General features: G+C 46.3%; 1 protein-coding gene across 7 annotated transcripts; it reads right to left on the bottom strand.

Moving 5' to 3' along the window:
• Positions 1–985: 985 nt before the first annotated feature.
• Positions 986–24,278, bottom strand: ksr1a (kinase suppressor of ras 1a). Of its 7 annotated transcripts, none has more exons than XM_084028783.1 (21): positions 23,715–24,278; positions 15,312–15,452; positions 10,369–10,516; positions 9,798–10,287; positions 8,520–8,701; positions 8,143–8,212; positions 7,959–8,042; positions 7,706–7,767; positions 7,522–7,631; positions 5,919–6,087; positions 5,619–5,660; positions 5,298–5,346; positions 5,139–5,220; positions 4,125–4,391; positions 3,842–4,038; positions 3,664–3,760; positions 3,224–3,357; positions 2,775–2,906; positions 2,529–2,664; positions 2,299–2,432; positions 986–1,195 (listed from the first exon to the last, which is right to left on the bottom strand). In XM_084028783.1, the coding sequence occupies exons 1-21, from the start codon at positions 23,934–23,936 to the stop codon at positions 1,189–1,191; spliced, it is 2,955 nt and encodes a 984-aa protein (XP_083884909.1). In that variant the 5' UTR covers positions 23,937–24,278; the 3' UTR covers positions 986–1,188. The 7 variants fall into 7 exon arrangements, with proteins under 7 accessions (XP_083884909.1, XP_083884911.1, XP_083884910.1 ...); XM_084028785.1 differs by having other exon boundaries at positions 5,139–5,199; XM_084028784.1 differs by having other exon boundaries at positions 5,139–5,202; positions 23,715–24,277.
• Between the last annotated feature and the right edge of the window lie 153 nt (positions 24,279–24,431).

Below are 24,431 nucleotides of genomic sequence, written 5' to 3'. Positions count from 1 at the left end.
GTATGAATGTGTGTGTATATATAGAGCATAAATAAAATTTTGCGCAGAGAATGAAAATCACTCGGCTTCTTGACCGAAGGATCTCTCTCTAAATAACTGATATTCTTATAAGGTGCACTTTACACTTCAAAAGGATGGATGAAATAGCCAGCATTATTGAATTCCCATGTGGATTGTGAAAGATGAAGGGAATGTTTCACCGGTGTCTTTCATTTCCAGCTGTCGTTTAGCAAACAGAAGTCTTCACCAGTGCCCCGTTTCCAAATGCGTCAAATAAAAACAGTGAATCGACCAGGTTATACTCCGAAAAGACAACACACAAGTGAGCATAATCACACTGTTCAAGCCTCTGAGACCCTCCTGAAGAAATATTAAAAAAAGAGAAAACACTGCAAATATGACTATTCAAAACCAAACTAAACAACAAAAAGAGTTCATGATGCCCCCCGTTGACAAAGTGCATATTGTGTCTAGACATGGGCTGGTGACCGTTTCAGCACATGCCATCACACAACTATTAAAAAACAGAGAGAGGAACAGAGAGGCAGTTTGTTTGAGTACATCACTCAGCCTGCTAAATGTGTGTAAACCCCCCCGAGGAAAACGGATAAATGAAGTGGTCCATTTGGTAGGACGTTCCATTTTATGTCCAGCAATGTTTCAGAAGAGGAGGAAAAAAGAGCCGTGCGGTGGTCAGGGGGCCCCAGCGAGAACCACCACATCACAGCAGCACAGAGAAGGTGAGTGGGGCCCGGGGACGGGGCCGAGGACGGGGCAGGGCGGCCCTCAGCGGGCACAGACCACAGCACGCCAGTCACTCTCAAGGGTCAGTGATTCACACACCTCGGCGTCGCCCAGAACAAACATCACAGAACAAGAAGCAAAAAAAAGGAAGGCAAAGAGATGTTTGACGAAAGGAGGGAAAGCGTGAAGGACGACAGCTGTGTCCCAACCCCCCTCCTCCCCCCTCCCTCCCTCCCCGCCGTCACACCTCGCTCCACCGATCCTCTCTTCCCGACAACAAAAACGCAACGGTTAGACATGGAAGATCAGACTGTGGATTAGTGGAAGCAGTGTCTGTTTCAGGCAGAGGCAACGCTTTGATCAATCCTGCAAGAGTTAAGGATACAAGAGCATGCAAGGCAGACCCAGGCTTTGTTTTGCATTGCTTATGTTTCAGAGTGACTGCTACAACCTACATTAGAAAAGAGAAAAAGGAAGGGGGGGAAAAAAGAGAGAAAAGAGCAAAAGAAAAAGACAAACGTTAGACGGTTAGTGAAAGTTTCACAGTGAAGAAACTACATTTGAAAAGCAGCAAGATTCTTCATAAGCACAGATTAGTTCAAAGCACATTCAGGACATTAAAACGGCTCAGGCTGTGTGAGTTCAATCAAAAAATCGTTAACATTATTGTCATCATTTGAACTCTTTCAGTGTTTTTGTTTCCTTTTAAAGAAAACAAGCTTACACCCATCGCCAATGTTTCTAATAATGTCTATAGGAATGATAGTGAAGCCCTTCCACTGCTTTTAAGATAAATAAATATAACATAATAATGAAATGGTAGCTTGGAGTCAAACAAGAGTTTGTGAAAAAGCGGATCAAAAAAAAAAAAGCAGCGGGAAGCGAGTGGGACGGCGTGGTAAGGAAGTTGTGCTGCAGCAGGAAGTGAGACGTCTGGCCGGGGTCGAGGCGATATTCTCGTTACCACATACATGTGGCTGCTTCACGGCCAGACACTTACGCTCAACTTAAGATGACATTTATATGATATTTATAGCAGATAGTGAGAACAAAAATTAATTAACCGACACTGCTTCCGTCTGCTGTTTCTCACGTAACTACAGTTGTTTCACGCAGGACAGGAAGGAATACAAATACACATTTTTGTACTTTATATCCTGATGGATCCAAACTTGTCCTGCCAGCCTCTTAAGAACCTGGAAATGATCCGATCAGACATGAAAAGTATTGCCCTGTGATGTTTTTCCTTCAAAAATGTGCCAGTGTTGTGCGACGACGTATAAATTAAAATTCACATGTAGAAAAAGTTCACATTTGATTAGAGAGCACGCAAACAGCAGAGCTGATGGGAGCTTTGATGTTTTAGTCAAAGCTCATCAAACAATATAAAGAAGACTTTGTCGCCCCCAACCTTTCAAGGCATATAGTTTGTAGAGCTCGGTGTCGATGACTGACAGGCCACTGGACCACAAGGAACCAGAAGATGTACAATAAGAACTAAGGGATGGGATCTTCCAGTGTCTTTCACAACGTCCCACATCTCTGGATACCTACTCTGCAGACTTCCAGAAGTGTCCGGGGTGGGAAAGCCTGCGGTTGAGTTTGGGCAGCTTCTCCAGCATGTCGGCCAGCTGCGTGAAGGTGGGCCTCTCCCTCAGGTCGTACGCCCAGCAGGCGGAGAGGATCTCCTGAGACGACAAACCACGTTCATCCGTCTAAATCGCCTCACAAAATCTCTGCGTCGCACCTTTTATACAACACTCATGACTTCTTCTTCTACTCACCGTGACCTCCTTGCCAAGGCTGATCTCCGCCAAGACCTTCTTAATGCCTTCTCCGCTCCCCACCTGCCAGATGGTAGCTTCCACGTGCTGGTTGGTGATTGGCCAGTCCCTAGCTTGAAGCTCATACCAAATGGTGCTTAAAAAAAAGAAAGTGTAATTACCGGTGAACTCTTTTGGTAAAGAAAGCCCCCTTTTTCGTGAGAAACAGGTGTGACAGAGCAGTTAAGATAAGTGTGCATGACTCACCCAAAGGCGTACACATCTGCTGCGGTGGAAAAAGGAAGGCGGTCCTCGTTGTTACCTGGACTCATCCTGCGCACGATCTCCGGTGCCAGATAACAAATCCACCCATGTGGAAGTTTGAGTTTGTTCTCACGCCTGGAATAGAAAAATAAAAACCCATACACGTCAGTAACAAATCAAATGGAGTGGACAATTCAACTAATTGTTTTCCATCACGAAGCCACACAAACACAGACGGGAGGGTGGAATTAGCAACGGGTGTGTTCAAAATATGCTTCACAAAACAAAGGTGGTGCTGGGAAGTACTTGGATTTTACAATCAGGAGACTTCAGGTCTCTTTGCAGAAAATACCGGCCGACAAAAGGAAACGCCTGCAGGACATCGGCCATTATTAGAAATCTCTGGCCCTCTGCAGGTAGTAGCAGTGTGGTGTGAAGAGCACGTTTCTCACCTCCCCTCCTGAACAACTCCAGAGATCCCAAACAGCCCGAAGTCGGTGATTATGACTTTATTGGTATCGTGAAAAACGTTCTTGGACTTCAAGTCTTTGTGAACGATGCCTTTAGCGTGCAGGTAGCCCATTCCCTGTTTGGAGAGACACAGTGGGGTTAGCGGTTACGGCCTATTTGAGTCTTTTTGCTGTCTAGTAGGCTTCTCATGCACATAAAGAACAGCACTGAACTGGCAACATGCTGCCAGAACATTGTTTGATCCCAAAGAGGAACATAAAATGAAAAAAAAAAAAGAAAAGAATACACTTCATCTTTAATATTTGTAATATTCATCATGTCTTTGAATGAAGATATTTATGAAATGAAACGTGGCTTCAACACAACTTCTAAGTGCTTAAATCATTACAAATGAGCGGTTTCAAGATAAATCAAAGAATACCTTTACAATCTCCTGAGCGATTTGTCTCGTCTTATTAATATCCAGCGTGTTTTTAGTGTCCCGAACAACTGAATACAGCGTCCTCCCTTTGCAGAAACTGTGGGGAGAGAAAAGAGAGGTTCAGTTGAAGATGGAACAAAATCAAGCGTGATTGAGTGTTTGGTATTTCTGCTCTCACCTGGTGATGATGGCGAGGTGGGGTGGAGCCATGCAGGCCCCCATGAAGAGGACCACGTTCTCGTGCCTGGTCTGCCTGTAGTTCATCACCTCCTTCTTAAAGAGCTTCAGATGGTCCTGATTGTTCCCGTCGATCTCCAGGAGCCGGATAGCGACCTCGCCGTGCCACCGCCCCTTATGCACTTTGCCCCAGCGGCCCTGTGTGAACGCACAACAACTTCAGCCAAAGTGCCTTTTTCCCCCCAAACACGATAGGCTGTCTACGTGGAGGTCGGGTCCCTCACCTTTCCTATGAGTTCTCCGAGGTCCAGCTGCTCATAAGGGATGTCCCACTCCTGCAGGTAGACGCTGGTCTGACTGGGCTTGCGGGAGATGGGGCCCTTCCACTGGTTCCCCCGCGAGCTGGGCAGATCATCCAGCTCATCGCACTCGCCGTCCGAGCCCACGTTCATCCTCATGTCCTCCTCGTCATCCTCGTCTTCGTCCTCATCCTCTTCTTCCTCATAGTCCTCCGCTTCTTCATCTTCAACCTCAATTTCCTCCTCCCCTTCCTGCAAGAGTAAAGGGATGCCATTATTTTCTATTGCCAATTCTATTTTCTATTCCAAATTACAAAAATATTACTTTAAATTGTATACGGAGCATCTTCATCTCCCTATTGGACGGTTGTATATTTAGTCTTTCGGAGTATTAATCAATATATTCGGTGTATGAGCAGTGACTTTCTCTGCTTCTCCTTCAGCTCCGGCTTTGTGCTGCCATCTCCGTTGTATAATAATGATATTTACATGTCAGCATCTCCTGGTGAAATTAATAACAGCACAGCTCCGGCATCAGCACATTCAAAGAGGTCAAACCTGGTTCCACTAAACAAATGTCAGAGGAGCTATTGGTTTTGATGAATGCATTTATTTACAAGAAAATTGCAATCTGGCAATTTTAATGAAAAAAAAAAAAAAAGTGCCATCACATCACTTCAAATATGACCAGGGAGAACCTGAAGGTAGACGACAGATCCAAGTCCACTACCTCTTTGAGAGAAACGTCTCTCTGCTTTGACAGCCCATTTTCAAAACTCACCTCTTGTGTCATAACAAACATACGTTCAGCCGTTCCTGTCAGGACCATCTGGTTCACCATTTTCAACTTTGTCTAAAAGGTTAACAGACTATCAGAGTCTGTCAACTCGGCTTACTTCTTTCTGCCAATGTTGAAAGATGACAATATCTGTCTCCAGAACAAAACGTAACGGCTCCGGACCACCACGTTACACCGACATTAAAAACATGCAAAATTACCTCTTCGTCTTCATCTTCGACCAGCTCAGCGTGTATGTCATCCGCCGACTGCTCTATCTCGCTGCTGCGACACACAGAAATGCTATCAGTGGGGTCAAATCTGACAATAATTAAACTATCGCATCATCACAAAGTGAACTTTTAATACAGATGTCTTACACGGTGTCTTGGAGGACATCAGGGTGCAAGTGTGCAGGACTGGAGACATCTGTGGAGAAGATACCATGGTTTAGATAGGTCTCTTTTATGGTTCCCCCCTTTTTCCATTAGCCTCATGGCCCACCACACAGAGAACATGCAATTCCCCACTAGCACCAGCAGATGGTGTCAAAACGGCGTCAACATGCGATCCTAGTGCTGGCACAAAAGACACAGTAACTGCCACAACCCTAAAAGCAAACATGCAGAGATGGTGGTTTGGAGAGTGGAATGATGGGAGAATAAACAATGCAGAATGACAATTTGGGACAGTCAACTCACCGGGGAAGATAAACTGCTGTCTATGCTGAAAGTAACAGGCAGCTTTTGAAAGAAAAAGACCAACAAGGACGGCAGGGAGAGAGACTGTTAGTTAGAGAAGCTTTGAATGAACAGATCTGGTTCTTCAGTGTTAATGACAGAGAAGGGAAGAGTTTGTTGCCTCTACTATTAAATACTGTTAAACTAGAAGAGTGATGCAAGGAGAAATCAAGAGCACAACGTTAGCGTGCACATTTCAGTGTGTCTGATTTGATCGTGTTTGGCCTTGGCCATCTCTACGTGTGGATTTGGGAGGCTCACCGGGGAAGTTGAAGCGGTTGTCCCGGTGGCCTTTGGGTGAGGGGTTGGGTGGCGGCGTGGCGCTGGGGGGGTTGCTCTGCTGGAAGGGCGCGGGGGAGGAAGGCGTGGACGAGGTGGTGGAGGACGGATTGCTGCTGGAGTCCAGCTGATTCAGCACCGGAGGATGATCCTGGGTGGGGACACAAACAACACAAAGTCAGAGCTGGTATGTAACAGGACTTCTGCAGCCTCCACACTTTTTCACCATGTTTTACTTAATTTTACGTTTTAGCAGCCGATGTGATCTTTTGTCTGGCTGTCTGGTCCAGCAGAGTGCACTGAGGTCCTGACCGATGCAGACTGCTAACTGGCATGACGCTGGCTCCACCTGCCCGCTGTGTGACCGCTTAACTACTGCTTTTTGGTCTAAGGCAACATGTTGGGATGGATCCATCTCAGCGTGGCTGTGCCTGCTGTCATGGACTACTGCTGTTGATACTATGATAATACTACCACTACTGTTAATGCTAGGGATGCACCGAATATTCGGCCACTGGAAATTTTCTGAATTTTCAGAATGATGCAAACAAAAACCGCGGCCAGCACACGCTTGTCTGGATAAGCGCCAACATGTCTGCGGTGTGGACGTTTGGCTGAGATCTAGTCGGATCCTCTGCACTTCCTCAGGACTGTGCTTGATTCACGTTATAAAGATCATTACTTGGATGTGGGATTAAAGCAGCGCGCACGAGAAATGATCCAGGCGCGATGGATGCAGGGACCCCGCTTGGAGACGGAGAAGCACAGGAGAAGGAGGGCTGAGCGCAGAAAAACTTGTCTCTCTGCGCCAGATTGTTGTCTGATATGTTCCATGAGACATAAAACAGTTTATTTTTATTATATACTCTGTATTGTTGTAATGTCGGTGCTAAATACATATTTTCATACTTTTGTAATTGATTTATTCTTTGAATTGCAAAGCCTTGATTTTTGTGAGGTTAGTACACAATCATAGCCATAAATGCAATGGTACTAATAATTGGAATATGAATTGCTTTCGGTTTTCGGCCTTGGTTTCCTCATTTTCGGTTTCGGCCAAGAATTTTCATTTCGGTGCATCCCTAGTAAATGCTACTCCTTCTATACTACTACCAACACCAAATGCAGTCGGAACCCAAGGGCCTGGGCTGCACAAGATTTCTGCCTAAAGGCCTATTAAGGCAGTTTTGAAAATGTATTAACTCTGAAAATCATGAGCGTATTCTAGTCCTGCTCAGTGTGTTAAGTGTCCTGAGATAACTTCTGTTGTGATATGACCCTATAAATAAAATTGAATTGAATTTTGCTGGATTAAGTTATGGCAGAAATGAGGATTGCCTGATGGCAAAAAAAATAAATGAGGAGAGCTCCACTCATCTTTACAATGTTTGGAAAGGGCAAAAACAAAAAGTATAATGGGATTGGAGCGGTCACTCTGGGATTCTGGCTCAACAGATACATTTTCAGAGACAAAACTCTGGTCTGGCATTCTATATAACGTACACAGTTCATATGAGGGGGTCACGCTCTGTAACGTCACAATGATTCAGGACTGCGATCCGTTGTGCTGTGAGCCATGTTTTACCTTTTTTGTAAGGGCCTTTGGTAGCGTGCCAAACTGCGGTGCCTCTGGCGGCCGGTCAACAGGGTTGTTTATGTCAGACGGAACAGACTCGGTCCTCCGGATTTTGGCGACTAGAAGAGAAATGGGAAATGTCACGAACCACACGCGCAACACGACCGCAGACCGAGGACAGAACAGAGCTTACTGGGTAGAAAGGAGATTCTGCAGGATGGGGCTTCCTTGGTGCATTTGTTGTGGCATTTTAACCTGCACAGATAGAAAGTAGGCAGAACATCAATACATGGCACCTAAAACACTCTTCGAGTCCAACTCCGTACGCTCACGCGGCCGGCGATTGAACCCTTTCGGGCCTTCCTCATCCCGCGCTCTAACACGCCCCCGTTCTACAGTCTCAGTCAGTAAAAGAAAACACTTTAAACAGAAAGCGCTGAACTCACCGACAGTGTTTGCACTTCACCCCGAACATCATGTTCTTCTGGCACACCTGACATGTCTGGGACAGCCAGGACTTGGTTGAAAACCTATATTAACACAAGCTGTCAGGTTTCACTCTTCCTTATTTTATCATTAACATATCTAGCATTAGATTTATTATGACGATATATGGAAGAGGAAACCTACCTGTGTGTGACTGCCAGGCCGATGTCCCTCCTCACTGCTTGTGGGGAGCTGCGATGCACTGCTACGTTATCTACCGGGGGGGCAGAGAGATGGAAGGGCAGGAAACAAACGGAGGATTAGGTTGTGTTGAGGAACTTTTGTGATACCGTAGCGATTCTCAGAAACATTACTCATTTTTAAATCAATAGTTTACATGTAAATATTGTGCACATTGTACATGCACTGTGATGAATGCAAATCCCACTGTACCAATTGCATAAAAAAGTAAATATCACACTACGTGACCTTGATCAGAGTATTGGCATGGATCATATCGCCACATTCTTGCATACAAGGCCATAATAAACATGCATATTCATAAAATCTGCATGACTCACTCTTAATGGTGCCGTGCTCCTCCAGGAGGGTGGGCGTGCCGGGCAGGGTGTAGGACGCTGTGGTGGCGGCCGGGGCGGCTCCAGGGGTGCGTGCAGACATGACGGGGTAACGAGACGGCGAGTCCTCACATCCGTTCCCGTTTACTTGCATATTCAGTAACAACTTCTTGTTCTTCACACACCTGGGCGGAGAGGAAATCCAAACAGAAGGAGAATAGGAGAGTGCGGTGGTAAAAAAGCACACTGGTCTGCAGCGTCGCCTGAACACCAGACTGTGCACGGCGGGTTATGTAAGGGCTAGAGACGAGCACGTTGGAGCACCTAAATAGCATTGGCACGGGATGGATAGGGTGACATCCTTAACACCCAGGCTGAAGTCACAAGGACCGAGGCGGCGAGCACTGCCAGATCTTTGGCTTATACACATGCACAGACGCACGTGGGAAATCCGAGTTGGAAAAACAGTCAATTTGTCTCCGTTTATCTTGCTGTTCAATCGGCCATCAGTCCTGCGGCCTGTAATATACCTAATGTGTACAAAGCCAGGATAAACTAACAGGATTGTCTGTGTGTACATTAGATGCTTTGGATCTATGTCAGCTGTATTTACTTCTGCCTTTTTGTTTTTTGTTCACTAAAGCTTTCCATAAACAGACAGGATATTATGGATAAACATGTGGCTTGTTTGTGTATGTGCATCCAATCACAATAGTGTGTGTGTGTGTGTGTGTGTGTGTGTGTGTGTGTGTGTGTGTGTGTGTGTGTGTGTGTGTGTGTGTGTGTGTGTGTGTGTGACGCCACCTCTGAGCATTAGTCCGAGGAAATGCTTCCTGTTTTGACATGAGTCATAATCTCTGGGAATCTGTGTGGGGATTAGCTCCACTCTTACAGCCGGAGCAAAGGAGCAACAGGCAGGATGTAAAAGGATGTGAGAGAGGGAGAGAGAGAACGTGAGTGTGTCCGAGGGAGAAAGCTCTGCTCGTGTGTCCTGACGTAAACCTGGAGGTGGGAACGAGACGCTGGACAGATGCTTTCAGGAGAACCGGACCGGCTCGCTGAGCAGCTAGGTGATAGGAACCGGAATACTACCACCTTTATATACACACGCATATAATTGTATATTGACCTATGTGCCTTAATAAATGGATAACCTTTGACAGGTTTACAGTTTAGCTGACAAACCACCAAAAAGCTAAACAGAAATGTTGATAAATACGTCTAATCCCTGATTAAAACTGGAATCATGATGTGAGACCAAGCAGCTCCCTGAGCACCTACTTGTTGGTGGGGGGGTCCTCGATGCGGTTGCCCAGCTGGGACTCGTGGCTTTTGCTGCGCGTCAGGGTGATGTTGGGAAGCAGATGCAGCACTTTGCGGGACGGCGGTGGAGGGGTGCACGGGGGCTTTAGTCGGTGGCGCCTCTTTGAGGGCGGGGTTATGGGCGGGGTGGACGTGTGTCCGTGGAGACGAGCCGCGTGGGCCAAGGACATCGGGAACGGGTCTGTGAGGGGGCTGTCACTGTGGCCGTAAGAGGCCAGGGCCTCGGGCGTGGGCACCGCCGACACCGAGCCCGAGCGGGGATGCGGGAAGATGGCGCAGGGGGTGGAGGGCGTGGACTTGGTGGCAGATGGGCGGGCGAGAGGCGAGGGGCTGTGAGAGCGGAGCGGAGTCCCCAGGCCGGTCAGCTGGTCTGCAGTCAGCAGAGAGCCACTGTCCCTCCTCGCGGGCTCAGACAGCCAGGGGCCGCCGTCTTCCCTCAGTTCGCCTCCTGGACGGCAGACGACACCATCAACAGAGAACAAGACCAACACAACGGGATGCATGTTGATCACAGAGGCTCGACACAAACCTGATTCAGTGGCACTCTTCAGACAGGAGAGGGCGGCGCTGAGCCTGGCACATTCTTCTGAACTGGACCCGAGTCTTCGCATTGTATCCCTCACCTGAGCGCCCGACATCTGCAGCAAGGCATCCAGGGACAACTTTGCTTCCACTGCCTGCAGATGAAGCAAAACAGGAAGAGAGACAAAATATGCATTTAGACCTTCTCCTGGATTTAGATAACATTGTCAAAAATGAGAGTTGTTTATAGGCCTCAATAAGAAAGGTATGTGGTGAATCTAAAAACAGCAGTGGATTCAACAGTAGGATGAAAGTCAGCATTAAAGAGGGCTGGATGTTACAGTATTAAATGGGTCACACAACCTCTGAATTGCTCTGTTCCTGGAAATCGGTGGTAATCCTGTACGTTAGAGGCATTCATCATGCGGCTGCTTCCACTTATCTGGCTGTGCACATTATTCTTAACTGTACTACAAACATGGTTTAATGCCCGGATCAGTAGATAGTAGCAAAAAGCTTTAGACAGGACCTGGAGCCAAAATGGTTTGGGTCTAGGCCGAGACCTTTTAAGATCCAACTTGATATACGATTCAATCGGTGGTCCACGTAATACTGGTTATTCTACTCTTTGAGTCATTTTGTTCAATCAGATTCACTCAGGGTTTCCCATCAGGCACATCTATGCAAACGGATGACGTGAAGTGCAGTCTTAGATAGTGTGATCACGATACAGATGTGGAGGAAACAGGATGACAAAAGATGTCAAAAAACAAAACAAAAGATAACACATTGCTCAAGTAGAGGTTTACATACGGACAGAGAAATGAAGAAAATGACAGCAAGACAAAAGGTACATGGCTGAATGCAATGCATTCAATGCAACCTGGTTCAATTTGCAGTCACTTTCCCACGATTTTAGAGGATACAAACGGCTCCAGATTATGTCATTGTCAACATGTCAAATTAGATTTATAATACTCAACTATTTTATCCCACAATGAAGGGACAGCAAAATGCAGCTCTCCTGAGAGAGTGCACTGGATGAGGAAAAAAAATCAACAATGAGATTAGATTAATAAAACAAGCGTTGGCCCTTGCCCCCACCAGTGAAACAACAGATTCATGGTGGGGAAGAACATTTACAACAACTTCAAAGACGCTCAACAGTGTGAATGTGGATCTTTACTAGTAAATTATAGTTTATTTTCAGTCATTTGGATTATGACGTCACAGCTGGCGTGCCACCATATTTAAGATGGATTTAAAAAGGTACTGAACAATTACAAGCTGTAAAGTAAATACTATGGCTGTAAGTCATCAAAGCTGGTGTTCATACTGGCATTTCTTGTCTAATTTATAAATAATATAATGTCAATGCGGATAGTGGTAGTGGGCCGATTAATGGCATTTTGAGATGATGGATATCGGCCAATGCCTGCGCTCACAAGGCCGATAAACAAAAACGCCTGCAGACACGTATGTCATTGTGCTCGACTGGCTAGTTGGCTAGCTAGCGTTAGCGTGCTAATTCCACCATGCTTTAATGCTACACTGGTTACAGCAGCGGTATTGTGGCGTCCCTGCTAGGTGCTAGGGTTTGCACCGATATAGATTGTTTCCAAACTACTGCAGCTGTCATATTTGTTGCATCATACAAGTGGGCGTGGTTTCATCTCTCAGCCTCTTTTTTTCTGGTCGCACTTTTTAAACTTGTGCAGTGAGTGGACTTACACTTAAGATCTTACATGCTCGATCATCATTTAGGTTAAATAGTAGCTTGAACATCAAGCAGGGCCCTTTAATAAAAACGATCCTTCGCTAATATGCTGTACATGTAGTAACAATAATAAAAACTATTATCTCCGTTTCCTCTTATTTCCACCACTTAAAATAGACCACAATCAGACTATAGAATGTGAACAGAATATAAAACAATAGTGAGGACCAGGGGGAGGTTTAAGACAGAGACTAAAGTGGTATGTAAAGGTATTTAATGCTCATTTAAAGTTCAGTTACTGAGACAATAGGCTAAATGAGAGCATAAACTGTTAGTAGATCCCAGGAGGAAATAGGAGATAGTCCAGTGAGTTTAGGATGTTTTTCTGACATGGGAAGGATGCAGTTTGCTTATCAGTCAGGTTGAACCCTTGCTCTGAGAGGGTAAACACTAATCAGAAAACTAGGGCAACCTCCCCACTCATGTGTACACTGTAAGCAAAAAAGGAAGCACAAACACACACACATGCACAAACACACAAGGGTGAGTGATGTGATCTTTAAAAGTGGCTCCCCTCCCACCTACTCACTCATAACAATTACAATCTTAGCACCGGGAACAGCCACGCTTGCATATGTGGCTGCTGTACTGCACCCTCCTCGACACCGCCGTCGGTCAGAACAGCCACCGCGTGTGTCACGGCACTTAACTCGTTTATTGGCGTCTACACTTTAAGTCAAGTGGGTTTTATTTCATATGAGCCTCAAATATAATACTCATGTATTAGACACAGAGCTGAAAATTAACGCACCTCCAAAAAGGTGTTCATCCGTGTTAAATATGGCCATTTTAACCCTTTTAAAACATTTTTAAATGTCTAGTCTCACATCAAAATGCATTGGCAACCCTTTTCTTGTAAATGAATCCAGATACAATAAGGTCGTTTAGCAAAACCACAGACAACATTAATGAGCTCACAGAGATGCACACGGCCATTTAAGAAGCCTGCCAACATGGCATCCACATGCTACATTACGCAATACATCGCTGTCAGTTGCAGCATGGAAGCAACAACAACATACAATCATTGCAATGTTTTTAGACCAGCCCCTCACAGTATAGAGAAAAACCCCTCAAATTCTTTGAAGGGGAGGTGGTGGGGTTAAAACTGAAAAGCAAACAAGAGCACTGAGCAGGGACAGATATGACTAAAGAGTCAATAGAAGACAAATAATCAGATGTGGAATGACGAGGCGGTTCAAACCAAAACAAAAAGTGTGCATGAGCTCTGGATATATTAAAGAATAACGAGCGTGGAATGATTTAAAAATAAGCAGGTTACTGTGAACAAAGTCGAGCAGACAAGAGCAACGCAAACAAACAGCAGAGGGGAGGGTTTAAAAGAGTTCACAGTAACGGGAACCGGTGGAAGGAGAGGAAATTAATGTGGTGGAATGAATATCACACTAAAACTTGCGAAATAGGGAACTGCATTGCATTTGATGTGTTTTTGTCGGGTGTGAATAAGCGGTGGGGTGCTGGTGGAAGGAGAAGTGGTCATCCAGAAGACTAAACAGTCAGTCACGCAAAGGCACCAGCATCTCTTGTGCAATGCAATAATGGCTTTCATAGTGGATCTGGAACCAGCTGTTATCTCATAAATCAGAGCAAGACAAATAAAAAGAGAATGGGAGTTATTGCCACATGATTAGAAGTAAACTCTTATTTAGCAGCAAATAGTGAGGAATGTTCAAATGTAACGTATTGATGAAAGAAATGTGTCTGTCGGGGCCATTGCTCCTCAACAAAGAGGTCAGAGAGGCTGATGGGGAGTCAGTCTCCTGCTCAGGGACCAACACAATCTCAAAGTCACCTCTTACAAGGCCACCAAAGGGCAACTCTGCCACCGTGATGCATTTTAAATGCTGCTTTTCGGTGTTCTTCATCATACAATGTGTTGATTTCGACTGTAAGCTGAGCTGAACTAATACGACGACTCGTGCTCCAAGTAAACGGTACCGGCACATTTCGGCGCCTCATATGCAGGATGAACATAACAATGTGGCGAGCATCTGGACGAGCCAACGGACGGCTCGGCGTGGAGGAGGGGAGGTGAGAATGAGGATGCAGGAATTTATATGTAAACAAATAGAATTAATGAAATATTACATAAAAGGTTTTTGTCATGAATCTGCTCCTTTGGTTTACAGAATATGATTTTTAAAAAAATAATTAAATGTTCAGACCAAGGCTGTATAAATAATACAATCATTTATCAACTATAGCAAGTTTATCTATGAGCTTGATGATGTAACATTTCATAGAGTCAAACCTTTACATTTTCTTGGAGGAGGACCCCAAATCCCAATATCTCAGAGAATAATGTATTCACGGCAGTAATGTATTGTGTGTCCATTTACCTGCTGCATGTTATGAACGAGCATCCAACTGCTCCTAAAACCTGAATGAACAGTTCACATCCTGTCTGGCTGGCAGGATGGAGGCATCCTATTATATATTATAGAGCGATACTATAGCCCACAAATTACACAGGAAGGCACTTTAGTATTAACACTATGCGTAAATATGCAAGCGCACCAATTATTATTATCCTATAATGTTTCAGTTGGAAGATTATTGGAGTATTATAGGCCTACTATAGAAGAGGCAAAGCCAGTAGAGAGACTTCATTATGCAGAAAATATAAGGGGCCATTAAAACAGAGGCTTAGAAAATAAAAGCAAAGTTGCATTTTAATAGATTGAGCCAAACATTTGGAAGGGTTTGTGAATTAAAAGACGCCATTATATTTTCTTCAATGTGCATGCAAATGTCTCTACTTAAACCAAAAATGATTAGGGTAAAGTCCTTTCTTAAAATACATGCAAGACAAATATACAAATATTTATGGACAAATGGAGAAATTCCTCACACACACACAAAAAAGGCACTTGTTTCACTAACAAGACACATATGGAGATATAAACAGTAGGCTGGGAAATTGTTTTTAGCAAGTTCATCTTGTCTAATTGACAAAAAAAACAAGTTCAGATTTGTTACCACTGTTTGCAGCTTGAATATTCCGATCACAAAATTAACAGAGCTCTTTTTTTTAGAAAGACGTTCTGATGGTCAAGTATTCCTCACATGCATGCATGTGATGGAGGAGCGAGTACTCACACTGAAAGCCACATAAATGTGAAACTAACCCACTGTCCACACAGAAAGCCTACCTCAATGAGCTCCGGCCGCAGGTTGATGGTGCGTAGCCAGTCCCGTAAGTGCGGGTAGCTGTCCAGGGCCTCGGGCCTCTCCGTCTCCGGCACTTTCTGCTTGCACTGCAGCTGTTTACAGATGTATTTCATCAGCTTCACCTGCAGGGAGCAATAGAGAACACAGCGCAGACGGGAGGGGCGGGTTAGAGGGGAGACTCGCAGCGTGCTACGAGCTACAGCTAAAGCAGCAGGCCTTCGCCGTCACACCTCTGTGTTGCCAGTGCATTTGTGGGTTTTCTTGGTGAGATGATACAGAAACGATGCGGTATGGGTGCCCTTACTTAGCTGCTTCTACATAAGTGTCATACAGATCACAAATACATCTCACATTCATCGCCTCAGCTGACAAACCACTATAGATTTCCCATCTACAGATGCTTCTTCAACAGAAAACAGCTCAACCTGATGCATTAATTGCTTTTTTCCCCCCCAATGTGAACTAAATGTACCTGCAGCAACGACTCCAGTGCAAAACAATTTCCCAGAAACCCCCCCCGGTGCACAAGAGAGTTAATTAGATATAAACAGCTATTATCATACAGGGGAACAACGAGCCGGTCATCTAATAAGGGCATCTGCGGAGCTGGCAAAGCAAACGAGTGTGTTTGGCACAAGGAAGCTCAGTGACATAATGGTGGAAGAAAGTGCAATATGACCAGTCAGTTTTCCAGTTCCTTTCAGAGGCACGGTGCTCTCTTTTTACATCACCCTTCAGAAAACGCAGGATTGCCACATACACTTTTGTCACATGTATATGCATCTATTCTTTAAAAATGACACAAAAAATGACTATGTGAGCCTTCCTTCCACTCCTCTCTCCTCATCCCCTCCAAAGAGCATCCCCATTGTCTTCACACATCCTGGTGGTGTTGATGAAGAGGAGAGAAGAGGGACGAATGCCTGCGTGTCCCTCAGGTTCGTAGCTCACACACATCACCCCCCCCTTACGATCTTCCTCCCGAGGCTTGCATCTGCTAATCAGCACATTAATGACTAAAGCCCCGGTGAAGACCTTTGCCGGAGTGTCTGATGACGCAACAGCCAACGTTACCAGAAACGGAACAACCAAACTCAGCTGCGCTTGGAAAGCCAGACCCGCAACCGTCTCAATAACACTCATATTCAAACGCCATATGAAAGCAGTGAGACACTACACCGCCGCCTTCTAAGCCAATGTCAAGTGCAGTGGTCCCTGTGAGTAAGTATCACAATGAACACCGCGGTATTGGTTTGCAGCCGGCCGCGTTGTGCAGCTCGCCGCGGCCGTATAGTGTGTCTCCTTATCTGGCGGTCTATCTGCGAGGGTCCATTACAGCAGGCAGCACCTTCGGATGAGCCGCACGACACCAGCCGGCACCTCTCGAGGGCCTGAGCGACAATGAGGGCCGCGCGTCTTTTCTCCGCTCATTCAACCTCCCCCTGTGACACATCAGCTCGTCGAACTCACAGAAACTCATACAGCTGCTCTCAGGAAAGTGTGGCCTTGGGATGTAAAAAAAAAAAAGAAGAAAAAAGGCTGCTTGGTGGCAGCTAACCAAAGCCTCTCCACTGAAGGCCACAGAGATGAAAGAGGATGGAAAGGGAGTAAATGCGATCCCTGTCAACTCCGACTGCAGCTCTTCAGCTCCCCAATTACTCAGCTATATCAGATGCACTTATGAAATAATAAAAATGACATGCATTATTGAATGTCAACTGATTTTAAAAAAAACATGTTTTTAAAGTTTACGGCAAGATCCTCGTCATAAAGCGGAAACACACACACACACACACACGTATGTGTAGATACACATTTATGAGCACACATGCAAACACACTGGCAGACATGCTCATGCATCAACCAGATAAGAGACTGAACAATGTGACTCTGTGTCATATTTTCTATCCATTCCAAACAATCCGAGTTACTGAGCCTCAGATTATTCACACAGAAAAGTGTCTGAATGTGCGTTTCTGGAGACGAGCATGGCCAGCAGTGAGAGGCTTTTACTCGATGTGGCCAATGAGCTAGCTTCCCGTTTTACCCAGCTACACACCAGTGCAGTCCTGTGACGTAAGGTTGCCTAGCAACCCCTCTTCTGAGTCGTCAGCAACATTTCACTGGGATTTTCCCCCATACATGCAAAACACGGCAGACACAGTGCATCTGAACGTACAAATGTCACTGTGACACACACACACACACACACGCACACGCACATGCACACACACGCACATGCACACGATCCCCGTAATGTGTGTTGAACGCTCAGCCAGGCACATCAACAAGCCGAGAGATAATGACAGACCCCTGGAATATATTTTTGGTGCAGAGCGGAGAAGGCAGTGTTTGCCGTGTGGCCTGGAGGTGGGATGGGGGGGGGGGGGGGGGGATGGCGTCAGAGCCTACCTGTCAGCAGAGCTAAACAACACCATGGCAACGGCCTAATGCTGCGAGGAGGTGAGTGACAGCCAGTGTGTGAGCCACCAGAGAGGGGGAGGAGTCCCAGCAGCGGGCCGCCTGACACAGCAGACGATCCCCACTGCTCCGCTCCTCTCCTCAAGGCTCGTGCTGACGCAGCCACTTGCTGCACCTGCCAGGGAGAGTACCTGAGAAGTGAGCCACAGCGCTCCATCCCAGAAAATGATATTTGCACAGGAAGGTCAGCTCATTTCCCTCAGAGTGGAAAAATGCTCACGTTTCTTGTCGAGCAGGCTCGGTGAGGCATTTCTTCGCCTCGTGTCATTTAGCAATCGATTATCAAAAAGGCCAGAGCAGAGTCCAGTCATTCTTTGACAGACATCTGCTTAGCAGTATGATCTCGGAGTTGGAGCAAACCACATCTGTACACAATATTAGCAACTACAATTAGGGACTATTTTTGCTTGCAGCCTGTAGGCTCCTCCGTCTCCGGTCAAAGTCATCATGGAATGAATGAAGCTGGAGCTGCAAATGTCATACTTCAGATGATGCAAGGAAACTGTGGTGAGTTGACTGATGTTTTACAGCCGATGAGCAGATTTCATCCTCACATGAAAAAAGATGAAAATGTCAAAAGACATAAGCGCAATGGAAGCAGGCAGACCTAGTTATGCACAGGCCGGGTCACATGGACTTCTGGGGAGGGGAGGGAGATGGGGGGGGGGGGGGGGGTCGTACATGGTTGACAGTCCCAGACAATGGCCTGCAGCCCCTCCTCCTTCATTGTTACCACCAGTGCAAGTTGACCCCTACGTCAGGCTGGGGGGGAGGTGAGGAGTCGAAGGAGTGGCCTCCGACTCTCTGTACGCTTGTGCAAGGTTAGACTACGCTGTTTACTGTGGCGTTTCTGACAGGACATCATGTGGTCAGTGGAGCCATTTTATTACATCTCGAAAAACCCAACGCGAGGACAAACATGCACGCGTACAGAACATACGTGCGAACTTCCTCATGTGAGCAAATTGCCCGTTTCCCACAAAAGAAGTAGAGCAGACCTCAAAATTACAGGATGTAATGCAACTCATCCTGAGTCGGGTTAAGAATAGCATGAGGCCTGCCTACACTCTTCTACATCCTCATTTCCACAGCTCACGCAGCTCATGCTTATGGACTACACCACACAAAAAAAAGAAAAAAAGGAAACAGAGACAGGGCCGCCGTTGCTACAGTCGCTGGAGTTGTGTTTCCTCTATACCCTCATGTGAGCGACATTCTCCATTGTCTTCTCCTCGGACACACACACACACACACACACACACACACACACACACACACACACACACAAACAACGGTTGTCATGTCACAAGCAGCAGCCCAGCCGATTGGCTTTGATTCTCCCCTCCCCTTTCCTCCCTGCTCTCCCCCTCTTACACGGGCTCTTTGCGCGTCATTTGATTTTCTTATTTAACAACCAACCCTGAAAATGCGTAGGAAGAAAGATGTCTAAATATAGACGCAGCCACAACAGCTCACACCACGAGCACGCAGCAAACTCTCTCCAACACCATGAGGAGACAAAACAGCTTTTTTGCCGTTTGCCGATCCTTACCGAGAGCAGTGATTACAAAAAGATAAAAGACGGCAAAATGTAGAGCAATGAATAAAAATGTCTTGCCCACTTGCTTTAAGGTGAGGGGGGGCACAGTGTCTGGCTCACGTAGACGGATTTGAACCTGCTATGGAGGCAGTGCAAGAGGCTGTGGTGAAGCACAGATTCGGGAAAGCCACGAAGAGCTCCAGTAGAAGTAACACAGAGGCAGCATGGGAGGCTGAGTGGGATTAACATGTGAAAAGTGAAGTACCAGTTAGCACTCTATTTGAGAGGCCAGTATCATTATCCTCTCACTGGCAAGGCAGGAGAGGAAAAAAAAAAAAAAAAAAAAAAAGACACGGTTCAAGTGGAATAATAAAGCTCTCTCAATGAGAGTATAAAGTGAGTTCAAGCCTCTCTTGATGGCCCTCCAGCGGAATATGGGAGCGATGCCCGCTCGCACCTCGAGTGTGACAACCGCTTTGACCCCGCGGCGCTTAAAGCTGCACTCGTAATGACATCGATCACGTCTGGCTGCTACACAATACTTTACATGCGATCACCTGGACGCTGTGGGAGGATCTCAAGGTGGTTGTTCATCGAGGTTCAAGGGTCAGACGCGAGGTGATTTCTCCTGTGATGTCATATTGGTATTTGTAACCGCAGAGTCAGCCTGAATCTATGATTAACTCCAGATTCTGCTGACTATTTGAGGCATGTGGCGAATGAGATCTCGAGGCTGGCTGAAGCAAGAAGTGAAAGTGCACAATTATGGCAAGATGTGGTTTCAAAATAGTGTGCCAGTAAAGACGTAGGAAGTAGGACTGCTGAGAACAGGATGCTTAGCAGTGACGAGGGGGAACATTTGTCAGCTCAAACTCCTCTGGACCAGTTTTAAGCAATATAATGACAAACTGGAGGAAAAGTAAAAAGAGCTTTTTATGTGTTTGAATGTAGGTTACATGCTCGCCCAGTAAACTGGTGCATCGTCTTAATAACTGTTTACTTCATGTGAATAAACTGCAACTATAATGCCGGCTGGCAGACGTGACCACATTTTTCAAACTTGTGTTTCAAATGTCACATGGCTTTGAAAAAAAAAAAAAAAAAAAAAAAAGTTGAGAATGCACATGACAATAGACAGCGACTGTACTGTCCTTAAATTTGCATGACAGTCTTCCCACGTTACTTCCTTCAACATCCAATTCTACCGTTTCAACAGTCGCGACAGTTTATGTGACGGGAAAGTCGTTTCCAAGAATTTGTTTGATGATCAAGAGTCGCAGAATCAATGAAAAGCATTCATCGCCATGTATCTATGGCGTGCGAGACGAGGAAAACAAGAAAAAGAGTGAAACGTGTTAGAATTACAAAATGAATCGCGACGCAACTGAAATAAAACATAAAACAGCTCCAGCTACAACTAAGGGGACGACCCGTGACACATTATTTACTCATTACGACGACAAGAGTGCAACTGGAACCAATAAAAGTCTGTCCGGCAACATCAAAAGAAATATGGTGTTAGACTTCTTCGCATGGAACAAACATTCCCGTTGATGGATATTGAAACCAACAGCAAATGATCAGTTTGGGCAAAGTTTCTAAACGTTTCCATACGTTTTAGTTTTGACCAAAGACAAATGACATAGTTGTCAAAAATGTTTTTAGTTGAGGACAGTCCTCGTCTCAGGAAAGCCGAGGACTTTTAAGTTCACGTTGGAGACTTTGGAACAGTCAAAAAGGTACAAGTTACATATACATACAGGTACTACCGAAATAAAAGGTCTGAATACTGACCACTGAGACAGAAGCACAGCTAAAGATCAGAGAGAACAACATGACATGAAAAACCTACAACTGAACCATATGCAGCTGTGCTGTAACCCAGACAGCACCGTACCTGTTTCCAGCGCAGCAGCTAAAAGCCTGTTTGCAGTCTGAGGCTCTCATCACTCCACTGCAGGAAGCGGTAGATTTCAAATCACGTTCCTATTGCAAGGATGCTAAACCTCAAGCCAGCAGAGCCAACTCCAAGTAACTGAACCGACTATTAGCACTTCTGCCTTTTCAGACACCCCCTCCCCTTCACGACGGCCTCCAACGACAGGAAAGAGGCCTCAGAGCCGTTTAAATAGCCTTTAAGAAACATGTGAAACCGGCGCGGCCTGCCCACCCATTGTCACTTAGAACAATGCCGGGGCAGAATGCATCTGAAGAGACACGGTGTACCTCAGGAAGCACTCTGCTAGATCACGTCCTGTTCTGCGCGGTGACGAAGGTACGCACGGGGGCGGAGGAGAGGAGCTGAAGCATGCAGAGCAGGACAGGCCGTGGAGTTGGCTTCGTTTGGGCACACTACACATGCAGACTGTTTTTTTCTCAAAATTTCAGATGGACAATTGATCTGGTCCGGTTTCTGCTTCAGACTGAATTTTTTGATTTTGTAGACATTGTGAAAATCTAATTTTAATTGATGTCACACAGCAAAGACCACAGTCCCCCTACATTGAACCCATCCTAGTATTAAGACCAGAGGGCTACTATGCAGTGTCCTGGGAGGGAGCAGTTTTTCAGGGTCCTATGCCTTGCCCAAGGTGCACCTCGGCAGTGCCAAGGAGGACAGCTTGCACCTCTCCAGCTTCCACATCACAAGTCGTGGTCTAAAGGCACAGGGTTTGAGCAGGGACTTGAACCCACGACCCTCTGGTTTCCAAGCCAAGTCCTAACGGACTGAGCTTTTGCCATGAAAACGGACCTGCACCTAAAAACCCAGGTTTCTTCCTTTGTTCCTTCGTTATGAGGTCTATCCCGTAGACTTTACTATACCAATCTCAAACACAAATTGATCTCTTCTGTGTTGCTGCCTGGCCTGCTGAGGCAGCTCCAGTCACTCTGTGACTACATCACGTTGCCTTTTGACCACTCTGAAGGTCACTTGAAATACCACTTCAGCCGGGCTAGTGCATCCCTGCGTGGCTGAAACTAAACGCTCGGAGCTTTCTGGAACATTAGTTTTTAGGGGCGACGGCACAATTGTTCACGGGGTGTTCAGTTATACAGAAATAAAACAGACATGGATAATTGATAGCCTGTAGCCAATCAGGAGTGAATATTCCTTTTATCCGAGGTATAAGGCTTGAATAAACCATGAGCCAGAAAACCCATTTGCCATCTATCATGTCTCTAGAATGTCAGTACGTCTGGAGCCTTTACCAAAGACACATTAGACTAACCTCCTCCAAGTACACATTCGTACGCATTAACCTTGTGCTATTCCGCTGTTATTCACAACTCCACGTCTCATCAAAATGAACTGATTCAGCCTTTTTATACCCCCCTCCCTCCTCTTCCCATCATCATCGTCCTCCTCGGCAGAAGCAGGGCACGTTGTCCCCTCACGGCATTGTTACCAACAACATGAAGCCGGACTTTCCATGACATGATTCCTTCAGTCATCTCGCAGCCCGAGAAAGATTACAAAAACAATATGTGACTGCAAACATCCCATGGGTGGAAACATGCAGGCCTGAGATAAAAATTTAAAAAAACTGACCCATCTGCAGCAACATCACTGAAAATTCACAAAAAAGTAGGAATGATAGAAACTATACCTTTTAAAAATGTCCATTTTACATAAAAACAAAGGCTAATGCTTATAGCTACTAAAAAAGCATTTTGCATGTGAATTTTATGGGTGCATTATTTTAATAAATATGCAAGGTAATGCTTGAAAGGCTGGAGAAATGAAAACGAGTGCACCCTGTGCTGATGCCTGCCGGGATATACGCTGAGGCCCGATGAGCCGTGGCTCTAGTTTGCGCAAAGCGGTGTCAAGTCATCCCTCCGCGACCGACCTGGATCTGCATTCCAGATGCGAGGTGGGGGAAACGGATAAAACACATGGAACGCGTCGTGCGTTTTTTTGGATTCGTCTCGGGCCACGCGCGCGCACACGGAACCCGCGTGCAGGGGAGGGGACAGAAACCGATAAACATAAATGCATATCTGGTGATTGAATGTGTGCCATTAGGCCGGGGGTGGATTCGGCTGCACGGCAAGGTGCACGAGCCGAGTGGACGGATATCCCCACGTAGAGAACGAGGTCATGCAAAATACCCGGATCCGGACTCACAGGCGCAGTGAAGGCAACACACACCCGCACCTGAACGCATCGACCCAGCAGTGGGCTGTGACCGCACGCGGCACAATGTGGCTCGGCTCGCCGCGATAGGGCGCCTCGGTCGCAGCTGATATTCCGCCTATATGAGGCGGACATGGTGTTAGGGCTTCATGACTCCGCAATTTAACTAGACCGCTCTCTCCGTTCCTCTGTGTGAGGAAGCGACATGTGTGAACAGCTCGTTACCTCCAGGGTGCGTATTTCTTGCTGTGTGAGGTCGTTGGACGCGGCGCATTTGGTCCGGAGCCCCTGCAAGCTGGAGATGGAGATTTCAATCATATTCTGGATGAGTTCGCATTGATGTAGTGCGGCCATCGCTGCGCCACCGCCGCCGCCGCCGCCGCTATCCCTCTCCGGCTGCTCATCACTCTCGACCATCTTCCCACCTTTAGCAGACACACTATCCATTCCTCAGCATCGGGCACGGCTGGAAGGGCTGGAGTTAAGCTGTTAAGCTCAAATGAAAAAATAAAAAATAAAATAAAAAACAACAACACATGCAGCAGTCCGGCGACGCAGCGACCTATTGTGGAAGTTAGCTGACAGCAAATGTCCCCCCACCAGCTCCCGACGAGGAAAAAAAAGAAAAGTCAGGATGCAAAGCGGAATATGTTGGGTTCAAACCCAGAAGCTCGACGGTAACCCGGCTGTCGAAGCGGTCCCAAGTCCGGCAGAGCTCGACTTGTATCTTCGGTCCGTGTAGGCTACCGACGACAGGCTACTCTCTTGCACCGACAGCTCTGGCAAAGGCTTTCACCGTCTGTCAGCTGTTGGGAACATCATGGGGCGCGGTGCAAGCTGGGAAATGAAGTCACACGGGCTGACAAAAAAAAGTGCAGTCCACGCTATATCAAGTCACCCCCCCCCCCCCCCCCCCCCCGCCCCTCGGGTCGCCGTGGGAAT

The sequence above is a fragment of the Eutrigla gurnardus genome (assembly GCF_963514095.1).
Source record: "Eutrigla gurnardus genome assembly, chromosome: 15".
Lineage (NCBI taxonomy): Eukaryota > Metazoa > Chordata > Actinopteri > Perciformes > Triglidae > Eutrigla > Eutrigla gurnardus.
This window is presented reverse-complemented; position numbering and strand designations above follow the sequence as displayed.

Bases quoted from the DNA above. Each gene is read 5' to 3' on its own strand.
- ksr1a (XM_084028783.1), bottom strand. From the start codon at position 23,936: ATGGATAGTGTGTCTGCTAAAGGTGGGAAGATGGTCGAGAGTGATGAG. The intron at 6,088-7,521 runs GTAAAACATGGC...GTCCCCACCCAG, and splicing joins CAAAGGCCCTTACAAAAAAG to GATCATCCTCCGGTGCTGAA. The intron at 2,907-3,223 runs GTGAGAAACGTG...TTTCTATTCCAG, and splicing joins GGAGTTGTTCAGGAGGGGAG to GCGTGAGAACAAACTCAAAC.